This window comes from Epargyreus clarus, unplaced genomic scaffold (assembly GCF_041222505.1).
Source record: "Epargyreus clarus isolate Ecla_fem2 unplaced genomic scaffold, WU_Ecla_fem_2.2 ptg000024l, whole genome shotgun sequence".
NCBI lineage: Eukaryota > Metazoa > Arthropoda > Insecta > Lepidoptera > Hesperiidae > Epargyreus > Epargyreus clarus.
Window position 1 is genome coordinate 9,970,877 of NW_027332231.1, and position 27,960 is coordinate 9,998,836.

A 27,960-nucleotide genomic window follows, 5' to 3' on the forward strand; every position below is an offset into this window, starting at 1 on the left:
CCCTATTTAAAAAAATGAGTAATTCCGTAAATTGGAGGCGCCGGGTATCGATCCCGGTACCTCTCGCATGCTAAGCGAGCGCTCTACCATCTGAGCTACGCCCCCGTTGTATAGTGCAAACAAAAGTATGAAATATACTACCCCAAAGTGACCCTATTTAAAAAAATGAGTAATTCCGTAAATTGGAGGCGCCGGGTATCGATCCCGGTACCTCTCGCATGCTAAGCGAGCGCTCTACCATCTGAGCTACGCCCCCGTTGTATAGTGCAGACAAAAGTATGAAACATATTACCCCAAAGTGACCCTATTTAAAAAAAATGGAGTAATTCCATAAATTGGAGGCGCCGGGTATCGATCCCGGTACCTCTCGCATGCTAAGCGAGCGCTCTACCATCTGAGCTACGCCCCCGGTAGTACAAGTGACAAATTAAACGATCAGTATAAGAATTTAAGTAGTTTTCTGTACAGTGAAAGTTGTTATTTAACAATTTTACAGATAATTTTGGGGTCTTGGGACGCTTCTGTGAGAAACCTGTAGAATCCCCAATACTATTTCAGTAGTGGCAGTGATAGCCTAGTGGTTAAAAAAACTCGGCCTCTCGATCGAGGGGTCCGAGGTTCAAATCCCAGGCACGCACCTCTGATTTTTCAAAGTTATGTGCGTAATAGAAATTAATCATCACTTGCTAAACGGCGAAGGAAAACATCGTGAGGAAACCTGCATACCTAAGGGATTTATAAAAAAAAAGAAATATCGAAGGTATGTGAAGTCTACCAATACGCCCTTGGCCAGCGCGGCGGACTATAGCCTGATCCTTCTCACTCTGAGAAGAGACCCGTGTCCAGCAGTGGGACAGTAATGGGTTGACGATGATTTCAGTTGGATCATAATTGTGGTAGTGTGTAAATAGTAAATACCATCAGGACTCAATGCTCGTCTGCTAACTTCATTTCATAAATAATAATATGCGGGTGACGGTGCATCCGAACCAGTGGTTTGGGGATATTTTAAAATGTGAACAAGTTGAACAATTCTTACCAGACCAGCTACTTTAAGCATCGGCGATTCGCGTTTGGGCGATTGCAACGATGCTACATCATGTTTTGGTGGAAAAATGCACAATAATACGAACTGCACAATATTTACAATCAGTAAAATAAGAATATCTTACATTACTATGATAGTAATGATCCCGTGTGCACCGTGCGAAGCAATATGTCCGAACAAGATTTAGCTGCAGCTAAAGTGTTGTGATCAAAATATTGCGCAATACTGACCCTACACGATGCAATCGAAAAATATGGTACAATAAAAATTGAACTCCGGTAAATCATTGCGCAATTTTCAATATTTAATATTAACCCTAAACGGTCAATAATATTGCACGATTCGCAATATTGCACAATATAATTGACAGTTTAGGCGTTTAGGCCTCTTACGTATTTGTCGGTGGGCAGTCCGCGCAAGTAGTTCGTGATGATGGCGGTCTTCGAGGTGCCGGTGTCGCCCACCAGCAGGACGGGCCGCTCCACCTGCACAGTGATTAGTACTGGAGTAATATACAGGGTGAATTTTTCAAATAGGCCTTCAGGTCTAAATCCGAAACTATAAGGATTAGCGAAAAATATCCAAAGGAGTTACGAGGCCGATTTTGATAAAAACTAAAACTGCATCATTACTTTTTTAAAATATATTTTTTCTTAGCCGGGAATCGAACTAGTTCGTTTTGAAAAAAAATACACACTTACCACATACATCTGTAATGAACCCCAGAAAGCATTAGATATTTCTACCTGAGGTCGGCCACAGATGCGCCGTTACCCCTGAGGACTAAGCTGGAACGCCTCGGAAAAGTATGTCTCCTTTACCACACCCTTCAAACCGGAACACAGCAGCGCCTAGCACTGCTGTTATTAGGCAGAAATAGGTGCGGCGGTTATGCCACCGGAGTCGAACCACAAAGGGTTCTACCACCTTCAATCTACGATCTTAAAATCAATTCAAGTGCAGGGTTTGTTCCACTCACGCTCTCCATGATCTTGATCAGCCACGTGAGCCTGAGGGTGTCGACGGTGGGCACCAGGATGGAGGGGAACTTCATCTCCCGGTCGTGTATATACTCCGGGACCAGCCACTCCCACGCCTCCCAGGTCAGCGTGCTCAGCTCCAGGCAGTAGTCGTATAGGGACGGGAAGCCCATGGGGAAGTGTTCTGTGTGAAACAGTATACTTAGTAACAGCACAGCAGTGGCGGACTAAGGTCGTCGAACGCAAGAGGCGAAAGTTGAGTGGTGACCCCCATTCTAAAAAGTTGATTTGATTTTACAAAATGACAAAAGAATTATTCACCTGTGATTCGGTGACCCTTTTTTGGCTGACTGATATAACTGTGTTTGGTGGACCCCCCGGGATCGGGGGCTCGGGGCGGACTGCCCCTTCCGCCTCCCTCCCCCCCCCTTAAGCCGCTAGAGCAGCACAGCTTAATGAGTGCTTTCAAATACGTAAATGTTTGCACGAGAATTATTTTTACATAGACTAGATAGTTAAAACGACTATGAAAATATTGTTAAAAAGTCATTGTCGAAGAGGGCTAAATAAAGGATGGAAACTTGTCTAATACGATTATAGTCCGTTAAATTACAAAATTAGAATAATATTTGGTGTGATGTAATTTACTTGACAACTTTCTTAAAACCTTTGTACTAAAATAACTTATAAGCGTATGGTATATATATAAAAAAAAAAAACTTTTTACACTACAATTACACTTTTTACGCTACACTGCAATTCCGTGTAGGTGCCATGAACACGTACAAAGACAAATCCACACACACACCAAGACCCAGCACAGACATATTTCATCACAAAGAAATCTGGCTAACCGGAGATCGATCCCGAAATCCTCTGGGTGTCGGACCAAGTATCAAGACTTCTCCGCAACATGGGTCGTCATTAATAATATTATTGGCAGTAGGTTGGTCCATTATATTTGTAATAAAAAATGTAAAAATGTACGTGTTTAAACTAACTGGTTGTGGCCTTCTTTTCCGGACTATCCTCGACGAGCATCATCGGGCAAGCCTTCTTGATATATGTGTCAAATTCGAACCGCCCATCGTCCACTATTGCGGCGCCCAAACTGTTATACATCGACTGAAACAATTATAAAAGCTTTACTTTAAAAGTATTAAAATTTCTCGGTTGCAATTAAAAAAAAAACTAATTTACCTTGAAACAGCTGAATAGATTTTCCACAATCATAGATAAGAACAAACATGGGCTAGTCAACTAAATCAGCATCAAAACATATTTCCCAGAGTGACCCTCTTTTAAAAATGGGCTGATAATATAAATTGGAGGCGCCGGGTATCGATCCCGGTACCTCTCGCATGCTAAGCGAGCGCTCTACCATCTGAGCTACGCCCCCGTTGTATAGTGCAGACAAAAGTATGAAACATATTAACCAAAGTGAACCTATTTAAAAAAAATTGAGTAATTCCATAAATTGGAGGCGCCGGGTATCGATCCCGGTACCTCTCGCATGCTAAGCGAGCGCTCTACCATCTGAGCTACGCCCCCGTTGTATAGTGCAAACAAAAGTATGAAACATATTAACCAAAGTGAACCTATTTAAAAAAAATTGAGTAATTCCATAAATTGGAGGCGCCGGGTATCGATCCCGGTACCTCTCGCATGCTAAGCGAGCGCTCTACCATCTGAGCTACGCCCCCGTTGTACTTCAGAAACAAGTATGAAACGTATTTCTTAAAGGGACCGTATTTAAAAAAGTTCGAATAATTACTTAAAATGGAGGTCCCGAGTATCAATCCGCATCATGACATTTTCGAAGGTGGTAGAACCCTTTGTGGTTCGACTCCGGCGGCACCACCGCCACACCTGTTTCTACCTAATAACAGCAGTGTTAGGCGTTGCTGTGTTTCGGCTTGAAGGGTGTGGAGACAGACTTTTCCGAGACGTTCCAGCTTAGTCCTCAGGGGTAGGAGCGCATCTGTGGCCGACCTCAAGTAGATATATCTAATCTTATCTGGGGTTGATTACAGATGTCCATGGGCGGCAGTAGCCACTTACCATCCGGTGGACTGCATGCTCGTCTGCTACTCTTGTATTATAAAAAAAAAGTCTATCAATAATATTCGCGTTATATGTACTACATATACTACATTTTCTTTTCTTAGGCATAATTGATTTGAAAATTTGAACGTAGTGCACATGACATTCTAACCAGTTGTTACAAAACAAACCAGATCTATGCGTACAATGTCACGTACGGTGAAAGTGCACATTGCGTTCACACCGCGCGATAGTGTGCGGACATTACGCCGGCACTCGTACCGGGGGCGTAGCTCAGATGGTAGAGCGCTCGCTTAGCATGCGAGAGGTACCGGGATCGATACCCGGCGCCTCCAATTCATGTTATTAGTGCATTTTTTTAAATAGGGTCACTTTGGGGTAATATGTTTCATACTTTTGGCTGCACTATACAACGGGGGCGTAGCTCAGATGGTAGAGCGCTCGCTTAGCATGCGAGAGGTACCGGGATCGATACCCGGCGCCTCCAATTCATGTTATTAGTGCATTTTTTTAAATAGGGTCACTTTGGGGTAATATGTTTCATACTTTTGGCTGCACTATACAACGGGGGCGTAGCTCAGATGGTAGAGCGCTCGCTTAGCATGCGAGAGGTACCGGGATCGATACCCGGCGCCTCCAATTCATGTTATTAGTGCATTTTTTTAAATAGGGTCACTTTGGGGTAATATGTTTCATACTTTTGGCTGCACTATACAACGGGGGCGTAGCTCAGATGGTAGAGCGCTCGCTTAGCATGCGAGAGGTACCGGGATCGATACCCGGCGCCTCCAATTCATGTTATTAGTGCATTTTTTTAAATAGGGTCACTTTGGGGTAATATGTTTCATACTTTTGGCTGCACTATACAACGGGGGCGTAGCTCAGATGGTAGAGCGCTCGCTTAGCATGCGAGAGGTACCGGGATCGATACCCGGCGCCTCCAATTTATGGAATTACTCCATTTTTTTAAATTGGGTCACTTTGGGGTAATATGTTTCATACTTTTGTTTGCACTATACAACGGGGGCGTAGCTCAGATGGTAGAGCGCTCGCTTAGCATGCGAGAGGTACCGGGATCGATACCCGGCGCCTCCAATTTATGGAATTACTCCATTTTTTTTAAATTGGGTCACTTTGGGGTAATATGTTTTATACTTTTGTTTGCACTATACAACGGGGGCGTAGCTCAGATGGTAGAGCGCTCGCTTAGCATGCGAGAGGTACCGGGATCGATACCCGGCGCCTCCAATTCATATTCTTAGTGCATTTTTTTAAATAGGGTCACTTTGGGGTAATATGTTTCATACTTTTGGCTGCACTATACAACGGGGGCGTAGCTCAGATGGTAGAGCGCTCGCTTAGCATGCGAGAGGTACCGGGATCGATACCCGGCGCCTCCAACTGATACAAATAGTTCATGTTTTTTTGAATAGGGTTACTTGTAAAATATAACTTTTTTTTTTGTTTACGAGGGGGGAAACCTTCAAAAGGTACCCGGTGTCGTGGGAGCGACGTAGGGTTATGTGGGATTCTTACCCCACTAAAACCTCCCCGGTGGCCGTCCTCGGCGCTGCGTGGAGGGCTCCGGGATCTCCAAAGGAACGCAACCGATAGACTTTATTTAATTACCCGGCGCCTCTAATTTATGGAAATACTCCATTTTTTTTTAAATAGGGTCACTTTGGGGTAATATGTTTCATACTTTTGTCTGCACTATACAACGGGGGCGTAGCTCAGATGGTAGAGCGCTCGCTTAGCATGCGAGAGGTACCGGGATCGATACCCGGCGCCTCCAATTTATGGAATTACTCCATTTTTTTTAAATAGGGTCACTTTGGGGTAATATGTTTCATACTTTTGTCTGCACTATACAACGGGGGCGTAGCTCAGATGGTAGAGCGCTCGCTTAGCATGCGAGAGGTACCGGGATCGATACCCGGCGCCTCCAATTTCTGGAATTACTCCATTTTTTTTAAACAGGGTCACTTTGGGGTAATATGTTTCATACTTTTGTCTGCATTATACAACGGGGGCGTAGCTCAGATGGTAGAGCGCTCGCTTAGCATGCGAGGTACCGGGATCGATACCCGGCGCCTCCAACTGATGCAAATATGTAATTCATCTTTTTTAAATAGGGTTACTTGTAAAATAAAACTTTTTTTTTTTGTTTACGAGGGAGAAACCTTCAAAAGGTACCCGGTGTCGTGGGAGCGACGTAGGGTTATGTGGGATTCTTACCCCACTAAAACATCCCCGGTGGCCGTCCTCGGCGCTGCGTAGAGGGCTCCGGGATCTCCAAAGGAACTCTTAGCGCGTTGCCCCGTCGGGCTCCACCCAGATGAGCTTGGCGCTCGCCACACCGTCTGGTTAATACGACGGTATGCGACCACACATACCGCCGTCCTTCCCGGGGCCGCTGGCCGGGCAGTTCGAGCTCCCACTCTTGCCACCCGCAACCCCGGAAGCCCCCTTTTAGTCGCCTCTTATGACAGGCAGGGGATACCGTAGACCTATTCTGGTCCCGAAACTACAGGGATAAAATACTTTCATATCACTGTAATAAGGTTCCAATAGGCTTAATGTTTACTTACGACCATGAAAACGCACTCGACCACGGTTCTGTCGATCTCCGCGTTGCTGTCTTCTCTGTTCGGCATGAGACCGCTAATCATGTAGCACAGTTGGACAACCTGCGTTATACACCAAAATTAAAAACATTCTTTGGACTTAAAGCTAGAAATCAAAGTCACTGCCAGATAAAACTTTCTGCGTTTGTTCTGTATGAATTTTGGCCTTTTTTTTCGTGGGGAAACCTTTCGTGGGGAAACCCTTCATGGGTTCCTCTTAGCTGCGGGGGCAGTGCAGAGGATATGCCGGACTCTTACCGTCTAAAACTCCACGGTGTTCCTCTGAACGCTCTTTGACGGGTACGCTAATAGCACTCGTCCGCGGTCCCGAACATGAATTTTGGCCTGCCACGGTTCTTTTTTATAATCTAGGAGTATCAGATAGGCAAGCAGTGCATCTGATGGTACGTGGCTACTGTAGCCCATGGATATGTGTAATCCAGATAGGATTAGATATTCCTACCGACCGACCTGAGAACTACGTTGGAACGCCTCGGAAAAATATGTCTACCTTACCACACCCTTCAAAACGGAATACAGCAGCGCCTAACACTGCTATTGTTAGGCAGAAATAGGTGTGGTGGTGATGCCGCCGGAGTCGATCCACAAAGGGTTCTACCGCCTTCAAATGTGGTTATGGTGGGATGTGTGTTATTTATCATTGTTGTAAAATATTCCTTCTCATGCACAAATCCTAACGAACGTTATAGCATGCGATTTGTCAAAAATAGTGCAAAAGGAGAACGCCAGCAAAGCCAGTAAGCCAGACTATTGGTATTACACAAATCCATAAGTGCCTGTCACTTCTTTCAATCTGAAAACACCTACTTTATTCGTGACTTTATATATAGGTTTATCGATAAAAAGCGTGTGTAAAGCGTTGCTTATGCGAAGTAATAAATACTTCTTTGGCATATGTCAAACCTAAAAACGAAACATTTTAAAATTACTTTATTGGTAGTTTTCTTTAAAAACTTGTAATTTATAGTGTAGATTTTAGCTGTCGGTATTCTAAAAATTCTTCTCACTTTTGCCAAACAGAAGTATACCTTCAAAACGTAAAGTACCAGATTTAACGGTGTCTGTGGCACGACGGTCTTCAGCGGCGTCTGCTGTTGCAGGCCGAACAATCCAAACACGATGTAGTTGATCGCGCCCGCTACATAGTGGTCGAATAAACCGGCCAACTGCTCGCGCTCTTCCTCGTTGTTGCGACCACGCAACCATCTGCGGGGTATTAAATGTGTAGATATTTTTAGGAGTACAACATTATTTTATTTCTACTTTATAATAGCAGTGTCAGCGTTGTTTTTGTGTTGTGTTTTGATGGGTACGGTAGAGATATTGCATGTTGTGTTGCTAATTAAATATATCTTGTTCCTAATTGAAAAATATTTCAATAGGCATATTATATTAGCAGTAGCAAGGTTTTTTAACGAATTAAAAAAAATAAAAAGATTCAATAACTTAATAAGAAACGATTTAAAAATCGACATTTTTAGAAAAGAACCGCCTCTCCAAATTCACTACAAGCGCCTAAATTTCACAGATATGACCGAATGTTTGTCAACGGTCGACAATGGCCGCTGACGAAAGACAGCGACAGACGTCGGCAAGAGACGTCGCCAAGTGTTATAGTCCGCGCCAAACTGCTTGTCCGCTCTGAAATTGTTGCGAACAGGTGTAGTCATACAATTTGCTATGGCGACGCGATTCATTTCTATATTCAGAGCGGACTAGCAGTTTTACGCGGACGATACCTCTCTTACTCACCTGTCCCAATACGGCTGGTAGCCCAGGTTCTTGGGGTCGACGAAGACCATGCCGGCGCGCGATACGGTGGCGGGCGAGGCGTAGTTGAGGTCGCCCACCTCGAACAGCAGCGCGCAGTACGGCGCCAGGCGGATGCGCTCGCCGTTGGCCAGCGTCAGCAGCTTGTTGTCGTCCATCACCGAGTTCATGTTCTCTATCCAGAGGGCGTCCACGTCGCCGTCGAATAGCGAGTAGCGGCGCTCGTCTTTTTCCGCCGGTCTGATGTTGTGGTAGCATGATACATAAAGAATACTTAATTGGACCGAAAAGTTGTATTGGTGGAATTCCTCGCATGATAAATTATTACCGTGATAGACGATTTGTAAAATTACTCCTTTTTAATCAATTATTAAAAAAATACATATGAATTTATTAGTAAGCGACTAAGGATTGGATTGAGAAACAATAAAAAGGAAAATTTTGCACCGTTCATTGTGCAAACATTCATTGATTAACCCGCTATTTATTAATTAAATGTGTACACTTTTACTAATAATTTAAATGACAATTTTACCTGTTCATTTCACGAAATATCTTGGAATAGAGGCCGTCTGTCCAATCTCTAGTAACTGGATCCAGTATTCCGTAAAGTTCTATCACAGAACACGCCTGAAGAAAAATTACCAGCCTTAAAACTAAAACATTTTTTTACAAATACTGTAAAGTGTAATTTTTACATTGCAAAAAAATTAAAGCAAAGTTAAACAATTTCGAGTGCCAATGGCATCGCTAATATAATAATGAGTATGCTCCATTTAGTCGTGAAGTGATTCGGGCACGCGTGTGGGTTGGGCCACAAAAACTGCTGTCACTACGCGTACCTTAGGGTTAACAACAGTGAGTTTCGTCGGCAAGCCCAAGTTAGTCTGCGCCTTGACGAGCGTGTGCAGGATGACGGACTTCCCGCCGCCGGTGGGGCCCACCAGCATCGTGCAATGCCGCGTCATCATCGTCTCGTACATCTGCACCACTTTGTCCACCTGCGAATGATATTTTTTGTTAACTTATGCAAGGACCGAAGTTACTTTGTTTACATAAACATCCGCAAGGCAACGCCAACACTGTGTTTTAGTTTTGTACTATGGCTGAATCGCGAAAACTCTTTTCCATCTAGTAACATGAAGTACAAATATATAGTAAAAACCTAACTATGCCTTTTCTCTGTATTTATTCAGCTTATAGAGCTTATAAAGGTTATAAAAGTATTTACTAGACTACTTAGTTTACATCACACATCTTCACATAAATACTTTGACATAAATAAATGGAGATAGGTACTCACTTGATGAGGAAGAACGATATATCCGTCCTTCTCTAGCACGTCAATGACTGCCGCATTGAAATCTGGATAACCCACTCGCGGGCACTCCAGGCCGGGGAAAAGATCCTTGATAAGACCCAAGAAGAGGGGTACGTCCTCAAAGACAAATTTTGGATGATTCATATCCCTGGAGGAAAGAAAAGCGGAAGTAAAATTACAGTAGTAGAAGAAATTATGGTTAAGATTGTCCACTTCATTCATATGGTGGACCAAATGTAAGAAATTTTAATACTATGTTGTAACATAATGTTAAAGAAAAAAAATGTGTTTGATTTCATAATAAATCATGTTGTTAGGTTTAACAGTAAATGTGAAATCCTTCGATATTGTAGCAATATTTCCGTTTACCTTTTGTTCGGACGTTTTTGCGTGCAGACCTGAAGTCCTTAAGTGGACGGTCAATGCGATGTTGGTCGATTACCAGTGTAGTCCGTGTCAAACTGCTAATCTACTTTGAATATATAAACAAGTCGCGTCGCCATGGCAAATTGTAGATATTAGCGGGATGGAGACAGTGCGGGACCTCCCCGACACTTGTCCGCTGCCCGCTCTCGCTCACGGGCAGATAGCGTAGATAGTGTGCGCTCACGTTACTGAGTATATGCTAACTAAACATGCGCGCAACAACTTCAGACTGGACAAATTGTATGGCTAAAATTGGTCGCAACAACTTCAGATCGGACTGGAAGTTTGGCGCGCACCATACCAGTTGCACCATCACCTGAGCGCCCTCATGAGCACCATGATCTCGCTGAGGCCGGGCGAGTCGCGGCGCAGCTTGCCCGCCATGCGCAGCACCGCGGTCAGCGCGCGCAGGCCCCAGTCGTAGTGGGACTGCTTCGACAGCTGCTCGCGGGCCACCTTGTACAACACCGTCATCTTCTTTGCCAACACCTGGACGAAAAAAAAATAACTTCTTTAAGCTAACTTCTGCACAATTTTCATTATTCATGAAACAACATTTTCGGTAATTTACTTACTTAAAATGCAGACAAACATTAGGCAAGCGCCAGTCATTTCCTTTACACCCTAATTTTCATTACAAACATTAAATTCTATTTTTATCAATAAAAAAAAATATTTTTTAAAATCTTCTAGATAATGCAATGTCAACTAGTAAGTATTCAAAACTAATTTATGTTGTATAAATGAGGTACTGGCAATATTCACCTTAGCTGTGAGGAAACCGTCGGAGAAGAGCGAGATCTGGCAGATCATCTCCAAATCGGGCAGGATGCACACGACGGGCCTGAACAGCGCCTTCACGGACTCCGGCAGCTCCGTGCGGCCCGCGTACCCCGGATTCATCGTTATGAAGATGCCCACCTTGCTGTCCATAGAGATCTCTTGACCTTCGAACTGTGAGAACACATTTTACAAATAAATGAAGGAATGAATGAATGGATTTGGTACACTCTTAGCACACAAGGATTTCTTGATGCGCCGTAAACAATACAAAGGCGAATTCGCAACGTGATACATGAAATCGTCAGAAGGAAATATGATTAAACGTATAGCGTCAAAATTATCATTGCAAAGATGTACTATTTAGAATCCATAGCTGTAACAAATTTGAGTAAAAAATGCTAACCTTTCATCTTGAAAATTCTTAATGTATAGGCATTTCTGTTAGCCTTTGGTTAGCGTTTGGTTCCTTCCCTACTACTTTACAATTTTGGGAATGAGAAACACAAAGCTGCCATTTCATATACATACCGTGAACCTCTTCAGCTTCATCAACAGCGCGCTCCGGATACATTGCAGTTGCGTGGATATGACCGAGAGCACGGATATATCGATCCGGTTGAACTCGTCGAAGCAGCCCCAGGCTCCACACTGACACAGTCCCGCGAGGATCTGGCCGACGGCGCGGAAGTCCATACCCTCGCCGCAGTTGGTCACCACGCATAGCAGGCCAAGGGCCTTGGCCAAGTCCTTTGTGGTTTCCGTCTTGCCTGTGCCGGCTGGACCTGTTTTGGAGAACACAATTCATATTTAATTGTGAACTGAGTACATAATATAATTTCGGAAATATTTCTTGTTTCTTGATCTTTTGTCCTGTATCGAAATAAGATGCGCATGAAAATCGGATTAACCCTTTTTAAAATTAACCATATATTTTTTTTAATAATTTAAAATAGGTAAGTAAGTATCTGTACCTGCGGGTGCTCCACCCAATTGCATGGTGAGTGCCTGTGTGATGGTGAGGTAGATGCGGTCAGTCAGCGGCGTGATGACCAGCCGTCCGTTCAGTCCCATATACTCGTAACCGTATTCGAATAAACCTGCGATATCAAACTAATATAATAAGGACCAATATAATAGGTAATATGGTGTGTTAAGGATGTTTATCCACCAGACATGTGTGGTCAAAAACATACTTAGCCACTAAAGCAACTGGAGCTAAACAAAGCCAAAGAAATGAAAATGATGGGATCCTATTGGTGGATTTGACATATAGCCACAGATTTGTTACCTCATACATAACTGAGTCCTTCAGTCCTAAGGGTAAGGTATTTTTGACAGATCTTAAATAAGACTCATTATATTAGGTATTCATTACATGTGTTAATAGGACACAGTAACGAATTACAAACAAGTGGACCGCATGCTCGTAAAAAGAAATAAAAAAGCCGCCTTACACACATTTATTTATGACTATTCCTAACGCTGATATCACAAACCTGTACACTGCCTAATCCACAGATTATCGTCCTTCTTCAGCCAGTAGAATCTCAGCTGACTCTCCCACTCGAACTCCGCCGCCTCGGTCACGTTGTCGCGCACGAAGCCCTCGATGATGTCGCGAGCGTGCACGTCTATCGTCGTTATCGTACGGAACTTTAAACGGTCGTTTGACGACAGATCTGGGGAGAAATTTATAATGAAGGATGATATTGAAGAGTAATAAATTTATAACTGGTCGTTTCAGCAGACATCCAGGAAAAAATTGGTAGTGATGGATGATATTGAAAACTAATAAACTAATGTACTAAATAAACATTTCACTAGTATTTAATTGCCTATATCTAGTCAATACCATACGTGGCAATTTCATTTGTGGTAAAGGTCGCAACTGATAAAATAATAGAATAGCATTAATTTTAAATGTTCTAATCTGTTTAGAAAAAATAATCCCACATTTCGCACACCTCAAGATCTTGCTTACGTCTCAACTTAACGCCGTTCGCTGTCAGGCAAATCAGTCTAGTAAAGTCCTCTCTCTCTCTCTTTTCGCCATATAATCTTACCTCATCTAACTTTAACAACGAACCCATCCAACTGATCTTCCGTCTCTGGTGTCCACTTAACACCGTTCGCCTCCAGGCAAACCTGATCTACACAAAGTGCTCTATTATCGAATACATTTACCTTACCATTTGTGTCATAAAACGTCACCTTGTCTAACTTTAACGACGAGCCCGTCCAGCTGTTCGTTCTGTTGCTGTAGATGCTCCTTCATGGCGCGCTTGTTGCCCTTGCGGATCCTGAGGAAGGTCTCCTCGGTCTCCGCGGTCCACCACACGCCGTTCGCCGCCAGGCACACCATGCCTATGTACTCCATTATCCAGTCGGTTCTACGGGATGTATGACACAAGTATGAGGTATAGTCCACGTAAAACTGCTAGTCCGCTCTGAATTTAGAAATGAATCGCGTCGCTACAGCAAATTGTATGACTACACCTCCTCGCAACAACTTCAGAGTGGAGTAGCAGTTTGGCGCGGACTATACGTTGGTTTAGAACGGTTAAAAAACTGTCGTTGTTATTTTATCAAATACTATAATGCTTGCTACTTGGTACCTGATTTATACGACTTTTCTGTACATGTAGTTCTTTTGACTTAGCTCAGATTGGTGGGTATTATGTAACACACAGAGATAGGACAAATATTAAGGATATTTGTCACTTATATTACTTAGATTATTGTTCACTAAGGTTTAACCGGCCGGGGATTAGATACTAAATAATGCTCATTAGATAGGTAAGATCGGCTATCACTATTTAGTTAGTTACTAGTTGCTTAATTACTGCATAGTTTTACTATCTAACACGAGCTTTGTGTGCAACATATTTTAGGAGTGTCACAATAGATAAATTTTTTTACGATTTTAAGTGTACTTATGCGAACTCAGGTGCATTATAATTATCAGTGCATGTATGTTATCCTTAAAACCTATATACCTTGGCACTCTCCAATTCTTTCCATAATAGAAAATGGCCTTTTTAGTGATAAATTTGTTTGTTCTCCGCATCTCAATAAGAACGAGATTCATCCAGTCTTCCACTCTGCCCTCCGTGTACACAATATAACGGAAATCCATTATCTGTACAATTCATTACAATTATTATCATTACTATATAGGAAACTACAATAATGCGGTAATGCACTAAAATCTACAGGGATTTGTATTAAGCACACTATTAACATTATTATGAAAAAATTGGGATCTATTTTAGTATCTTTAAAATATTGTATTTAGATAAGTCAAAAGAAGGAAATTGTTACCTCTCCCTCAGCCGAAATCATTTTAGCAGCAACGGGACGGTTCGTGTGGTCGACGTATAGATCTAGGGCTCTTATGTTATCGAACATCTGAAATTAAAGCACAATTATCCATACATTCTTCACTCTTATTTCAGTTTTAAAGCATTGGCGTTCACGTTGTTGTGTTCACATTTAAAATGTACGGTGAACTGTATTCTTAGGTACATAAGGTTTTCCAATTTATGTTCTATTTATATTTATTTATTTATCGTTACATCTATCATTACAGGTTTTCTTAACCTAAAGCGATAGAGTACCCTATATCTACAGACAAATAACGTGCTAGACACGGGTCGTGTCAAATGACATAATACTAAAAATAATACTATTTCAATGTATATTTTCCGTAATGTGTCCGCACAGACCCTATAAGACATCGACCGTGAGCTGCATATTTTGTTTGCACGGTTGGTGTCTGACGGCATCAACACGGAAAATATAAATAAGTTGAAGTTGATATTCATACAGTACTTGAATTAATCTACACACATCGTAAAGAATGGTATTGTTTTGTCACTCACGACCCGTGTCTGACACGATACATAAATATATGTATATTATGCGTGCACGGTAACATACAATCGAAATAGTACGGATACCTTGATCATGTGTTCTTGCACACAACTACACTCACTGCTACCAAGGATCGACAGAAGTTCGTCCGTAGATATGAAGAAGAATCTTGGGAATATCCGCCTCTTCGAGTCCAAATAATCGTTCAGAGATTTTTGACATCTGTTCAAATCATATATGTTAATCATTCAGTTTTGGTTGTTTCAGGATGTAAGAAAATGGACTTTAATAACAGTTACTTATACAAAAAATATTTGCAGATTAAATAGAGGGTTTTGTGTTTGGCCTATATGTATGATGTATGTAGGTTCGTTCTTATGTTTCTTTATAATAACATATACATAGAAATGATTCAGTTATCGTTATTTCCTGGAAATTATTCCCTTTTAAATATCTTCCTTAATGAGTTGAATGTCTTTTCTTTGTCAAGGGGATAATTGCCTATATGAGATATAACTTAAGAGATCTTACTTTTGTAAGCCCAATCCCAAGTTGATGAATTCTTCCAGTCTCCCAGAGATTGTACAGCAATCCACAACGTTCAGTCGTTTCGCTGTGTCCAGCATTATCTGAAAAGTATCAATTCTTACAGATTTCTTCTTAGGGTGCAAAATATATTGCCCGTATTTTTTATCGTTCAAGATTATTTATCTATCCAATATTAGAATTACTTTTGCACACGCTCATATAGAAGTAAAATATATATTCTTCTATCTCTTACTAAGCTCTACTATTATTTATACTCTCTTTCTCATATTATCTTTCTCTATGAATCTCCACATTTTTCTTGTAGTGTAACTACAAATAAATATAGTATTTCTCTTGTAAGGTTATTTGGATAAAATCGATCCTTTTATATCTTTATCTTTTTCTATAAAAAAATTAAGCTATATAAATATATAATTAAGCTATATAAGACCCACCTTTCTAAAAGCCTTATCGATATCATCAAACTTTTTAGCCTCCTCGGGCAGCTGTGTACGAATATCCCCGCCCACGAAGATGCCCTCCAGGTAGAGCCACTTGCGCTGCGTGGCCATCCACTCCTCTATCACCTCCGATATGAGGGACAAACGGCGCTCCCATGTCTGCACCACTGATAGGAATGGACCTATGAACCTGAAAGAATTAATATAAACGTGTTTGTTATGGTCCGCGCCAAACTGTTAATCCGCTCTGAATATAGAAGTGAATCGCGTCGCCATAGCAAATTGTATGACTACACATGCTCGTAATAACTTCAGAGCGGACTAGCAGTTTGGCGCTGACTACACCAAGTTAATTGTGTATCTTTTATACCACTGTTATTTAAAATATAAATAAAGTTTTTAAAAAAATATTTAAAAGTGTTAGTATGGTTCGTGCGTCGAAGCAATTTTTTTCTATAATTTTCCCCGTACGTGGTCTACCTATTTGCGGAGTCTTGGATTATTTAGTCATGTAATATCGTGATTACATATTTCATGCAATAATTAACTGAACCCAAATTACTTTCGTATTTGGAGCTATGTAATTTTTTCTTTTTTTATATTGTAGTAGCAAAGGAGCTTGCACCCTTCCTGATGGGAAGTGGTCATTACCGTCCATTAACATTTGTGTCCAACTCCACATAAAACAGATTCGACAGATGCGTTATTCATGCCAGTCCTTAAGACTAAGATGGTCGCCTTATATGTAAGAGAGCCTAACTTCTGTACGACAACATCGTGCAATGCAAAATCTCACATTGTGTGATTTTAATGTCAAGTTTCATGAAAATAATTCTAGTATGCATGAAACTAATTTTGTAACGTAAATCCAACGTCATGGGTCAATAATGATATATCGCTGTCGAAAGTAAGCGCTCGCATCCTACTCACTGGACGGATTATATTATACGGATTAGTTTGCGGGAGTGCACCCATTATATCCGAAACAATCGGATTATGGATTGATTGAATCGGATCGTGGCATTCGAATATCTCGAGTAGATAATTGTCCAAGGCAATTCGTATTATACGTATTAGTGTAGTTGCCTCTCTGATAAATTGTGTCGACGTTTCCGAAGGACCTGATATGTGTGGTTCGTAGCGAATCAGTGGATGCATTACTAAGACTACTACATTTTTTTATTCTGTCTAGTAATATCTGACTAATGTGAGCATGTGAACACCTACCGTATTACGTATGGTGCTTCGAACATGGTGGAACCTTTTGGATTTCAACTTACGGAACCAACAGTCTATCATCATACCTGTTTCTGTCTTATGGCAAGAGTGCATGGCATTTTGGTTTTAAGAGTGTGGTAAGGTAACATGTACTATTATGCAATATAATCATTTAAACTTAATCAGAAGTAGTACGTCACCTGTGACAGACCTCAGTTAGGACTCACTCATCTGAGATGGATTACAGACAACCATTGACTTTTGTACTTGACCACTGATCACATGAGCTTCATCCTCGTAACATGTCTATAATATAATTAAGCGTCACCAACTGCGAAGCGGCCATGCTCTGCAGCGCCATGGCGTCGTCGTCCAGCTTGACGACGATCTCGTCGCACGGGTTGAGCGTGTAGCCGCGGTCCTCGCCGCGGTTGAAGTGCCGCGTCACCGTGAACGCGATGTTCGCCCATGTCTCCTGTACGTCGCGGACGCCGCGCTCGATCGCCAGCTCCTGGGTGAGAGTAGCGTATAAACGCGTATAAACATAATAATATGAGAGTAGTAAATGCTAAAGACATTAGTAAAGACATGTAAAGACTAGGGTTTCTGCTCGGGAATTCTCGAAAATCAACGATGAGTCAGGACGGGAAAAATGGTTTGGGAATTAAGGACATATTAAGACGTTAGCACGAAGGTGCAAAGAAGAGTTAATAAGAGATATGGGGTGGAAAGAAGCCAAACGGAGAAAAAAGACAGAAGGTAAAAAGATAGAGAAGATAAAAGAGAATAAGAGCCATACCAATTTTGATATTCAGGTATTATAGTAGGTAGGGATTTTTTTCTCTAGAATAACCCAAATAGAAACATTTGTAAATATTCCGTCTAAATAGCGTAGTCTTATTTCCTCTACTCTCTGATTTTTAACTCTCATGGTAAAATAGCGTTTTATCCTAATAATATTTGTTACTTATCATTAGTTCAAAACGCACGCAACCGTAGTTGGGATATATTATTTTTCTTCATTGGTGTATTTTTTGACAACGAAAAATCAATCGTCATTATAATGTCGGTTAAATGTAAACTATCTATCTAATAAAAATAACGCGATTACACAAAGTTTATTCACAAATTATTTTCGTTTAGCATGTGGTACTAACTTTTATAGCGTGGTTGACGATCTCCTCCGCAACATCTTGGTACTTGTGCAGCTCCATAGCGAACATGTTCTCCAACGTGAACCGCTCCGGCGACATGTCGAAGTCCTGACCTGTTCAAACACGTTATGTATGGCTTTTTTATTTATTTATATATTATTTAAGTTTCATTAAAATAGTTTATTGCTGTTATAGTTGTCAAGCTCGTTATATAACTTTGAGATGTTTTTAATAATCTCTTACGTATGCAGATTCTTTCCTCACATGTTGTCCTCCAGTATTAATGTAAGTGATAATTAATTTCTAATACGCACATAATTATGAAAAATCAGTGGTGCGTGCCTAGGATTTGAACCTCGGACCTCGATCGAGACGCTAAGACCAACCACCAGGCTATCACTGCTTTGTATAACGATTTGCTACTAAGTCCATTTACGTTAAAAGTATTGGAAAAAATGGTTAACTTGACAGTTTATGCATATTGAAGTGTAAAGAAAAAATCGCAATAAACTAACAACTTAATAGAATGAAATCTTTACCTTTTAATACCAACATAAGAGTTGCATACAGAGTTAGATACTACTAGAAATGTGGCAACTCACCAGTCTTCGCCATGAGTTCTTTCCAGTGGCGTTCTCTCATCGCCTCGTTCTTTAGCGACACCATGAGCGGCACCACGCCCTTGAACTGCTTCATCTTCAGGTCGAGCGTCAGCCCCGTGGAAGTCAGGCGAACTGCTTTTGGTAGCTTCCTGTGGTTTCGGAAACTTGGTTGAGCCTCAAAGCAAATAATATGTCAATGAGGTAATTAAGATTTATTATCAACCCACTGTTTTAAGTCTTATATTTTTGAACAAAAAATATAAACTTGATGAAACCTGAACATTTATTTGGGAAATGACTTTCACTATACGTCACTACAATAAGGCTAATGTAGTTTCCCATATGAGAGCCGAAACTGAAAACCGACTAAGCCTGATGGAGCCCTAAGGACTGTGAATTAGCGCCCATCTTGTACTTGAGTAATTTTTTCTTATCATTATTCTGTCAACTAAACCTATAGATAGACTGTGAAACAAAGTTCTTTCAATACAACACCTGTATTCCTTGAAGAACTGTTCGATACCATCAACCAAGGCCTGCGGGTTGAGATTCACCCAGAGAGTCTTGGCCCACACCTCCCTAGCGTTCTTCTGCGCCTTATAGATCTTGTAAATCTGGTCCATCGCAAGGAAGTCGGTCTTCGCGCGGTTGAAGTTGGAGAAGTCCGCCAGGGGATTGTCGAACAGCTGTTCCGCTGCCTGAAGAACCTTCTTACGAGATTCCAGCTCGTCGAAGTATTTTGTATATTCCTAGAAATCAAAAAAGGACAGTCATGTTATGGGTAACTCAATGTGCAATTCTAAAAGTATTGCTAGATTTAAACGTGACACTTATAAACATTTTTTTTCTATTTATAGGTTTGCGTGTTGTGATTGTCACATAAACAGATAAACACATAAATACTCTAGCCCAAATCAGATCAAATCAGACATCAAAATTAATTATTTATTTTTCTACTTTACCTGGGACCGTACCTGAGACCTTCTCATATCATACCGATACGCTAACCACTCTGGCACGCGAGTCCCCAATTTAAGTAATAAAGACATGTATACGAATACCCTCCCTCCCAATTTAATTTCAGTATTAACGTTCATCTTTACCTCCATCGACAACAGTCCCCTGTCCAAATCGTCACCAACTGTGGCGGGTCCCTCGTTGTCAAACTTCTCGACAAACTCATCTAGCTCCCTCAGGAAGTTGGATATCTCCACGACGTTCAGCTTGGAGAACTTCTCCTTGGTCTGCTCTAACGTGTTCCCGCGGAACAGCGAGGTTTGGTATAAGCTGCCCCATGAGGTTTCCAGGTTTTTGGCGAACTGAATGTCGTCCTCTGAAACCTAGAGGGCAATAAAGAAAATGGCTACATTATTCATTGTTGATACATATTCGTATAGCCTTTGGAATTCGAATTGACAATAAGAACTGCAGGAGATTGCACGTAAGTATAATAATTACTATAGCAAAGGAGACATCATAAAAAATTAAACATTTAAATTCCGACCCATTGACATTTTACAAAAAGGTTTCATTGTGTTTATGTGTTACACATTTTGCGAAAGCTACAATATACGATGGAACCGACAGTAGCATAGTATAGTTGTGTATTAAATTCTAGAGAAAAATAACATAGAAAATTCGACAAAACCATACTATACAAAATAAAGTAATAAAATCTTTATTGTTAAGATAATTTTAATATACATTATTTTGATTTGATAAAAATTCGTTTTTCAAATAATCTTTTTTCCTAGCCGGTAATCAAACGTTTGATTCAAAAGTTTGAAAAAAAAACACATCCTGTATAGTTAATGTACAGTCACGAGCATAAATATATGACTATGGGCAGATTAGCAAAAATATCTGACCCAAGAACGAGTTCATTAATATCTGCCTGCAAGAACGCAGCAAAAATATCTGACAATTATAGGCAGCAAAAATATGTGATGATAACATTGATCAAATTATTGTGACCACCTTACTAAGCAAAAATATGTGACAATATTAATCTATTCACTTTTTAACCGACTTCCCAAAGGAAGAGAGGTTATCTATTCGTCGCGTATATATATATTTTTTTATGATGTCCAGCGATTTTTTCGCGATGCCGCGACCGATCGACGTGATTCAACCGCCATTGTGTGCGGCTAGTTTCACAGGGGGTCCCATTTCGAGGAAATTTGAAAATTTCCGTCAGTTTTCCCGGAAAATTGGAAAAACCTGATTTCATTTAAACTTGAATAACTTGAGTATTTTTTAACCAATTTCAAATTTCAATTTTCTTTTTTTCATATGAAAGGGTATTTCATTGCGGTACTTTTTTATCTCGACATGGGTATGGTCTGCTCATTAGAACTTTGAGTTATGGGGTGGAACTCATCATCACTACCCCTGTTTTTTACATATTTTATGATATCTTACCTCCAGGCCATCTAGTCCTCATGAAACTTAAAATGAATATTGAATATCTAGATTCACATGATATGATGGAAAATCTTGGACCTTCAACTCTTCAACCCTGATAATGCAGAGGTGCCTCTTGACTCAACCATACAAGTTAGGCATTTGGAGCTTAAGAATATTTAATGAGGTTGATAAGCAGAGATGTATGATGGAATATTCAACCTTCAACTCCTCAACCCTGATAATGCAGAGGTGCCTCCTGCCTCAACGATACAAGATAGGCATTTGGAGCTTACAAATATTTAATAAGGTTGATAGACAGAGATTTATGATGAAATATTCGACCTTCAACTCTCCAACCCTGATGATGCAGAGGTGCCTTCCTTGTAAAGTATATAGAATATATATTTGTTGTTATGATGTTGTTAGACAGAGACATATGATGAAAAATTTGACCTTTAACTCCTTAGATCTGATAATGCAGAGGTACCACCAGCCTAAATCACATGGATAAGCCATTTAGTGCTTTCACACATATTTTACAGTCCCTAAGCAGATAAATGTAATGTAATGTAATATCAAAAAATGACCTTTAACTCTTTCACTCTGATGATGCTGGCGTGCTTCCAACCTAAACCATAGGAGTTAGCCATTTTGTGCTTTCATATATGTATTAACGTCAGTAAGCACACACATAGGATGAAAATTTTGACCTTCAAGGTCTTAACCGTGATAAAGCAAGGTTGCTTCTCGCCTAAACCGTATGAGTTATAAATTTAATGCTTACGGATATTTATAAACAGTATCAAAGCTAGACTTTGTAGTCGCATACAGTATAAAATGTGACCTTCAAGTTTTCAATCCTAATGATAATTACTTCTTACAAATATAAAATATGGTTAACTTTTTTTTTGAATTGGCCTGACTCACTCGCAGAGTTTACCACTTAGTTTGATTTATTTACTTTTCTGTCCCAATTTAACCTTTTCTTTTTTTTTTTTCTCGAGGGGGAAACCTTCAAAAGGTACCCGACGACGTGGGAGCGACGCCGGGTTATGTGGGATTTTTACCGCACTAAAACCCCCCCGGTGGCCGTCCTCAACGCTTGTTGGAGAACTCCGGGATCTCCAACGGAACACAACCGGAGCCCTCCAAGCGCGATGCCCAACAGGCTCTACCCTGGGGGAGCAGTTTTCGCTCCTCCCACACCATGTATGTTTACGACGGTATGCGACCACACATACCGCCGTCCTTCCCGGGGTCGCTTGCTGGACGGTTCGAGCTCCCACTTTTGCCGTCCGCAACCCCGGAAGCCCCCTTTTAGTCGCCTCCTACGACAGGCAGGGGATACCGTAGCCCTATTCTAGTCCCGGAACTACAAGGACAGTCCCAATTTAAACTAGCCAATAATATAGTATTTCATATAGCCTCGTCTATAGTGTTTCGTATTGAATTGGTTAGGTTAGGTGGGAACATATAAGACAATATAAAACTAAGCGAGCAGGGCGCGGTAGCGCCCTGCGAGCGGGTGGGTCAATCCAGACCGTACCCTTTATTCATGATCACGTTTATACAATTTTATATTGTGTTAATATAGATTTTAGTATGACATCACTAAAAAGGCGCTCATACTGGACACGCTGTTTACACCGTTATCCAACGAAATATTTTGAGCGCCGATTTCAGAAATATGTACTAAACCAACATTTATTTGAATTATTTCTTACTTTGTAGTGACATAGAAGTCGGTTTTATTTTTTTGTTAAATTTTTTTTTTCGTTATTCCGGCTCAAAATACAACTCGAACGTCAAGCCGCGTTCTTTATCTTTTTTATGCTAAGTCATAGAAATGTATCAGCCAGTGACTTTATAAATAAGAACTTATTATTATAAAAATAACACATCATGAAAATAATACAAAATAATTAATTAAAATAATATCTACTAAAATAAAAAAATATTGAATAGGTTTCTAATAATACAATTTCAAACAATTCCGAAACGTTACACGGCAGCGTTGGATAAAGGGACTACTACTACCCACTTTTTAACGATAAAGATATATCGAAGCGATATCAAAAACATACAACCTATTTCTCCGATAATATTGCTAATTGTAGAACTTGGTATTGCTAATATAAATAATTAATGTTACATGTATTAACTAACTGTTGCGGTAACTTCTTTTTTATATTTTTGTCTTAGCAGAATATTCGTGACCATTTTAGTTTAATATTATATAATGTATAGAATATTGTAAAAGTCGTTAGGACATATTATTTTTGTTGTATACAGGGTGAAATTGAAGTTTTTCCTATAATTTGTCATTTAATCCCAGAATTTAATCCGTATAAGGGACACTATCCGATAGTGGATTAATATAAGGTGTGTATTTTTTTTTTCAAATTGAACTCGTTCGATTCCCGTATAGGAATATTTTAAATAATTCGTCAAGTACGAGTCAAACTCGCACATGGAGGCTTCCGTACCACCAGATGTTTACTATTTTATAAAAATAAGTAAAATACTTATTTTCCGGTTCCCTTTTTACCCTTTGGGTACGTACCCCTAAAAACGAATGATGCAGTATTAGTTTTTTATCAAAATTGGCCTCGTAACTCCTTTTAGCATTTTTCGCTAATCCTTATAGATTCGAATTTGCAAAATTCACCCTGTTAAAATACATTAATTATCCTGTCTTTTTCTTTAACCTTGTTTTTTTCTTACTTAAATAAAAAAATATGAGAAAATATTTTTACGTGTTTTTTTGCTCATATTCTTTCTCCGGCAAAATACATAGGCCATTTGACCTGTAGGTTGATATATTTACATCAAAGATATTTATAAATTATGTCAGATCTTATTGCATCTTATTTGACGTCAAATGTCATAACACATGTCACAATTATTTGATCAACGTGAGCATTTATAGGCAGCAAAAATATGTGATATTTTTGCTGCCTATAAATGTCAGATATTTTTGCTGCGTTCGTGCAGGCATATATTATTGAACTCGTTATTGGGTCACATATTTTTGCTGATCTGCCCATAGTCATATATTTATGCTCGTGACTGTACCATCGGATAGTGCTGCTAATGCGGATCAAATTCTGAAATGCAATTTGAAACGAAGAACAAAATACAAAAATCTAACTGCATACTCACATCAATGCCATGCTGATGGAGCATATGGAAGATCTCCTGCATGCCCCTGTACTTCACCTCCGCGGTGGTGGTCAGCTGCTGCACCTGCGCTATGGTCGCCATCACCAGCTTGAAGTCCTCCAGGCCCTTGATGTTCATGTTCATTGTCATGCGGAGGGACTAAAATGTATTTGCACATATCATTAAAGTATTGGTTGTTGTGACAGAGTACTTAGTTTTCAGTGAGTATTATTAAAACTTATAATGCATGGGTAACTAATAGTTATTTAATTTAATTTGGTACGTATGGAACAGTATGTCAATGGGAATAATTATAATAAATAAGTTAAAGAACGTATTTGTGTCTTACGTCCAAGTTTTTACTCAGCATTTCTATTTGTGTGAATTAACTAACACTCTACTTTTAATAGATTCTCTACAACTTGTAAAACAGCATCATTAATGAAGCTAGAGAGATGAGTCTCACTGGAATTATAAAAAAGTATAATTCAGAAATCGAAACAAATTTCAACTACCTAATGACGACTTTAACGTCAATTTGGTCATTTAAGCAAGCAACTAGATGGTTCAAATCTTTGATGTGGAGCTAAAAATAATGCCTTACAAAATTACACCGCTTTCCAAACTCACATCAATCTGATTCTTCAAATCGTACATATTCATCCTCGTCTTGGTCGCGATACAGTGCCCCAGTACATTCTTCCACTCCTGCGCATGTCCCTGCACCTGCTTGATGATCGGCCTCAGGTTCACTCTTATAGCGCCGACGTCCACAAACTTCACGTGCTGGTCGAGGTCCGCGATGATGTCCTCGAAGAAGAAGAACTTCTCGTCGTACTTTTGGATCTGCTCGTGTTTCTGTATGTACTTCTCGCAGGACAGGTTCTTGTCGAACGCCCACAGATGTTGGTACTTCTGCCATCTGTATCGTTTACATAGTATTAATAGTATTGTAGCAATTGCAGCCAAACACAAGCCTATAGTAAGTTAAAAAAAATGTTACAACATTCATTTAAAGCCAGAAAGAAACATTTCTTAGTATCTGATACGACGACTTATTGATGATTGTACTTATTTTCTATTATTCAACAAGTATGAGATTACAATATGGTAAATTAATTCCGTATATTTAAAGACTTGCGTGGCGTGGCGGTTACAAAAAAGATCTGACATGCACAGGTACCGGGTTAAATTCTCAACCAACCAAATCTAGCATTAAACTCGATTTTCGCTGTCAGTCGATGTGTTCAAATACTCTTCTTAATGATTAAATAGAACGCATGAAATTCTTGTATGGAACTAAAATCATTAATTAATTTAATTCATTCACCCATATCATTCATTCATTTATTTTCATATCCAACATACAAACAACCCACTTCTGTATATACGTATTGATGTCCTGCGTCAGCCTGTATATCGTGTCCTGTATGAGCAGCGTGACGTCATTGATGGCGACCACTCGGAGCACATCCTCGAAGTAGGAGAACACGTAGAACTCGTTGCCGGTGGCCTCCGCGATCCGCTGTGGAGGGCACGGGAGACAGGTCTTCTTCATCCAGCGGGGGAAGGCTGTCAATCTATGAAGTAGTTTATTGGCTGTAGAATTGACTGTGGTAAGTCCGAATTATTTATCATAATAATGGGATTTTTATTTGAGAGACCACCGCTATTATAACTTAAGGCTCATAAAAAGGTGGGAAAAAGATTTTCTAAAACTGTAGTTAAGTAGGCAACTTTGCGATATATTTTTCATCCTTATGTATGAAAGAAAACATGCCCGCATGCTCATATGAACACGCACTCATGTAAAAGTTGATAGATATAATTATGTAATATCGCATACTCTTTTTTGTGAGATTAATTTACACCGCTGCACAGTTATACCTATTAAAAATAATTTATATTTACAATTATATTTCTACCCGATGCGGATAGTAATGTTTTTTGAGCGTATGCATTTCTTATTTTCTGACACGCCTTACAGGCCAAACGACTTGATTCTTATACATATGAGGTGTCGTTAGATTCCTTTAAATTTTGGGAGTGACAAAGGCTATATTTTTAAGCAGTTCATTTTAAAACTATTGCATTTTTTGTACATTTACCTATTGAGGAAGTGCTTGATGTTGTATCCGAGGATGTTGCAGACCTCCGGCGGCGTGGGGCGCATGGTGATGTCGGGCGGTACCAGTGCCGCGTCCACCTGGAACACCGCCTCGCGCTCGCTCAGCGTCTGCTGGAACGACTCCAGGTTCTCCAGGGTCAACCTGGGTATAAGAGAGTGGGAGGGGGGTTGAGGTTATGATAAAAAACAGACAGAAAGTCGTTCTGAAAACATGACTTTCAAAGCAGTAAATATATATCATGTTTACAGAAATGTGTCAAGTCCAAGTTTTAAATTATTCTGATTGCTTTTTTTATTTTCAATTTCTATAAATTCTAATATTTGTTTTTATTTTGTTCTATATCTGTAGACCATGATGGTACTGATAAAGTGACATCAACTCATAAAATTAAATCATCCAATATTCGTATTTAGTTTATTTCACCTAGTCGCATTCAATTACCTTAAAAATATTTGGTAACTCTAAAACATAAAAAAAAACAAAATTCTGTATTTAGTCGACCTAGAAAACGATACTCACGCCACAAGACATTTAAATATCTTCTTCTCCCAGTAAGTGTAGTAGGCGGTCATGACGGCCGATTTGCCGGTGCTGGAGCCGAGGATGAGGTACTCCAGCTTCATCAGTATGGGGCCGATGCGCTCGTATATGCGCGAGAGAGTCGCCATACGTTCTAGACGTTCGTTTTCCACCTCCACGAAGTATGTCTGGAATTCAGTTTAAAATTATTTCTTATAGCTAGATGCCGAACATTATAAAGATATTTTTAACATCTTCAATACTACTACTTATTTATAATTGGGTTATTATTTAAGGAGGACAAATGAAATTATGATGTTATATGTATCTAATGGGTATTAAAATTTATAAAAATAAAATAAAATATGTTATGAACGAATACTTATTACTTATTACAAATTAACGAATGAAATCCTATTTATTAGCTTTAATTTTATACCCATTTTGATATGGAAAAAAAATCTGCTCCCACTCCCGCACACACTGTACTTGCAACTCGTATGTTAAAATACATGGCCTATAGGTTACTCACACAATTCAGACAAATCCAAAGGCATCCTTAATGCTAAAATCCATCAACTCGTTTGGACCGTAAAGCGTTTGAAAGAATGAGACATACATACATGCTCTCGAAAAAAACTGCTTCACTTTAGCAGTGTTGCCTAAATAATAAGCGTTTCATACCTTACAAGGATACAGCCAAGTGTCATCAGGTTCGCCTGTGATCGGATCCACGTAGTTCTTGGGTCGCACGATTGGAAACAAATCGAACTGCTGCAGTTGATCGATCAGGAATTGGATCTCTTTCTCCACCATCTTCAATTGCTGGTACACCGCTTGTAAGGAGTTTTCTCCTAGAATTGTGTGT

The 27,960-nt window shown here is 40.0% G+C and overlaps 1 protein-coding gene and 17 non-coding genes across 18 annotated transcripts in view; 11 read left to right on the top strand and 7 right to left on the bottom strand.

Moving 5' to 3' along the window:
* The window catches only part of Dhc98D (Dynein heavy chain at 89D), an 81,115-nt gene that overhangs the window by 31,773 nt on the left and 21,382 nt on the right, over positions 1 to 27,960 (bottom strand). Inside the window, exons 25-55 of the mRNA XM_073086993.1 lie at positions 27,777 to 27,946; positions 27,093 to 27,280; positions 26,553 to 26,714; positions 25,824 to 26,024; positions 25,075 to 25,366; positions 24,445 to 24,603; positions 19,980 to 20,216; positions 19,372 to 19,625; positions 18,877 to 19,025; positions 18,278 to 18,387; positions 17,453 to 17,631; positions 15,897 to 16,092; positions 15,445 to 15,542; positions 15,000 to 15,135; positions 14,362 to 14,448; positions 14,037 to 14,179; positions 13,252 to 13,430; positions 12,537 to 12,719; positions 12,012 to 12,137; positions 11,569 to 11,822; positions 11,023 to 11,211; positions 10,574 to 10,746; positions 9,814 to 9,979; positions 9,353 to 9,511; positions 9,046 to 9,140; positions 8,493 to 8,750; positions 7,787 to 7,946; positions 6,684 to 6,782; positions 3,030 to 3,153; positions 2,028 to 2,212; positions 1,441 to 1,533 (exon numbers count right to left, since the gene is read on the bottom strand). Coding sequence (XP_072943094.1) covers positions 1,441 to 1,533; positions 2,028 to 2,212; positions 3,030 to 3,153; positions 6,684 to 6,782; positions 7,787 to 7,946; positions 8,493 to 8,750; positions 9,046 to 9,140; positions 9,353 to 9,511; positions 9,814 to 9,979; positions 10,574 to 10,746; positions 11,023 to 11,211; positions 11,569 to 11,822; positions 12,012 to 12,137; positions 12,537 to 12,719; positions 13,252 to 13,430; positions 14,037 to 14,179; positions 14,362 to 14,448; positions 15,000 to 15,135; positions 15,445 to 15,542; positions 15,897 to 16,092; positions 17,453 to 17,631; positions 18,278 to 18,387; positions 18,877 to 19,025; positions 19,372 to 19,625; positions 19,980 to 20,216; positions 24,445 to 24,603; positions 25,075 to 25,366; positions 25,824 to 26,024; positions 26,553 to 26,714; positions 27,093 to 27,280; positions 27,777 to 27,946 — 5,204 coding nt within the window. The remainder of the gene's footprint in view (positions 1 to 1,440; positions 1,534 to 2,027; positions 2,213 to 3,029; positions 3,154 to 6,683; positions 6,783 to 7,786; positions 7,947 to 8,492; positions 8,751 to 9,045; positions 9,141 to 9,352; positions 9,512 to 9,813; positions 9,980 to 10,573; positions 10,747 to 11,022; positions 11,212 to 11,568; positions 11,823 to 12,011; positions 12,138 to 12,536; positions 12,720 to 13,251; positions 13,431 to 14,036; positions 14,180 to 14,361; positions 14,449 to 14,999; positions 15,136 to 15,444; positions 15,543 to 15,896; positions 16,093 to 17,452; positions 17,632 to 18,277; positions 18,388 to 18,876; positions 19,026 to 19,371; positions 19,626 to 19,979; positions 20,217 to 24,444; positions 24,604 to 25,074; positions 25,367 to 25,823; positions 26,025 to 26,552; positions 26,715 to 27,092; positions 27,281 to 27,776; positions 27,947 to 27,960) is intronic.
* Positions 33 to 105, bottom strand: TRNAA-AGC (transfer RNA alanine (anticodon AGC)). Its single transcript has one exon. It is a non-coding gene; the product is annotated as a tRNA-Ala (tRNA).
* TRNAA-AGC (transfer RNA alanine (anticodon AGC)) lies at positions 184 to 256 on the bottom strand. The gene has a single exon. It is a non-coding gene; the product is annotated as a tRNA-Ala (tRNA).
* On the bottom strand, positions 337 to 409 carry TRNAA-AGC (transfer RNA alanine (anticodon AGC)). The gene has a single exon. It is a non-coding gene; the product is annotated as a tRNA-Ala (tRNA).
* TRNAA-AGC (transfer RNA alanine (anticodon AGC)) lies at positions 3,355 to 3,427 on the bottom strand. Its single transcript has one exon. It is a non-coding gene; the product is annotated as a tRNA-Ala (tRNA).
* On the bottom strand, positions 3,507 to 3,579 carry TRNAA-AGC (transfer RNA alanine (anticodon AGC)). Its single transcript has one exon. It is a non-coding gene; the product is annotated as a tRNA-Ala (tRNA).
* On the bottom strand, positions 3,659 to 3,731 carry TRNAA-AGC (transfer RNA alanine (anticodon AGC)). Its single transcript has one exon. It is a non-coding gene; the product is annotated as a tRNA-Ala (tRNA).
* TRNAA-AGC (transfer RNA alanine (anticodon AGC)) lies at positions 4,355 to 4,427 on the top strand. Its single transcript has one exon. It is a non-coding gene; the product is annotated as a tRNA-Ala (tRNA).
* Positions 4,507 to 4,579, top strand: TRNAA-AGC (transfer RNA alanine (anticodon AGC)). Its single transcript has one exon. It is a non-coding gene; the product is annotated as a tRNA-Ala (tRNA).
* Positions 4,659 to 4,731, top strand: TRNAA-AGC (transfer RNA alanine (anticodon AGC)). The gene has a single exon. It is a non-coding gene; the product is annotated as a tRNA-Ala (tRNA).
* Positions 4,811 to 4,883, top strand: TRNAA-AGC (transfer RNA alanine (anticodon AGC)). Its single transcript has one exon. It is a non-coding gene; the product is annotated as a tRNA-Ala (tRNA).
* TRNAA-AGC (transfer RNA alanine (anticodon AGC)) lies at positions 4,963 to 5,035 on the top strand. The gene has a single exon. It is a non-coding gene; the product is annotated as a tRNA-Ala (tRNA).
* TRNAA-AGC (transfer RNA alanine (anticodon AGC)) lies at positions 5,115 to 5,187 on the top strand. The gene has a single exon. It is a non-coding gene; the product is annotated as a tRNA-Ala (tRNA).
* On the top strand, positions 5,268 to 5,340 carry TRNAA-AGC (transfer RNA alanine (anticodon AGC)). The gene has a single exon. It is a non-coding gene; the product is annotated as a tRNA-Ala (tRNA).
* Positions 5,420 to 5,492, top strand: TRNAA-AGC (transfer RNA alanine (anticodon AGC)). The gene has a single exon. It is a non-coding gene; the product is annotated as a tRNA-Ala (tRNA).
* On the top strand, positions 5,815 to 5,887 carry TRNAA-AGC (transfer RNA alanine (anticodon AGC)). Its single transcript has one exon. It is a non-coding gene; the product is annotated as a tRNA-Ala (tRNA).
* Positions 5,968 to 6,040, top strand: TRNAA-AGC (transfer RNA alanine (anticodon AGC)). The gene has a single exon. It is a non-coding gene; the product is annotated as a tRNA-Ala (tRNA).
* On the top strand, positions 6,121 to 6,191 carry TRNAA-AGC (transfer RNA alanine (anticodon AGC)). The gene has a single exon. It is a non-coding gene; the product is annotated as a tRNA-Ala (tRNA).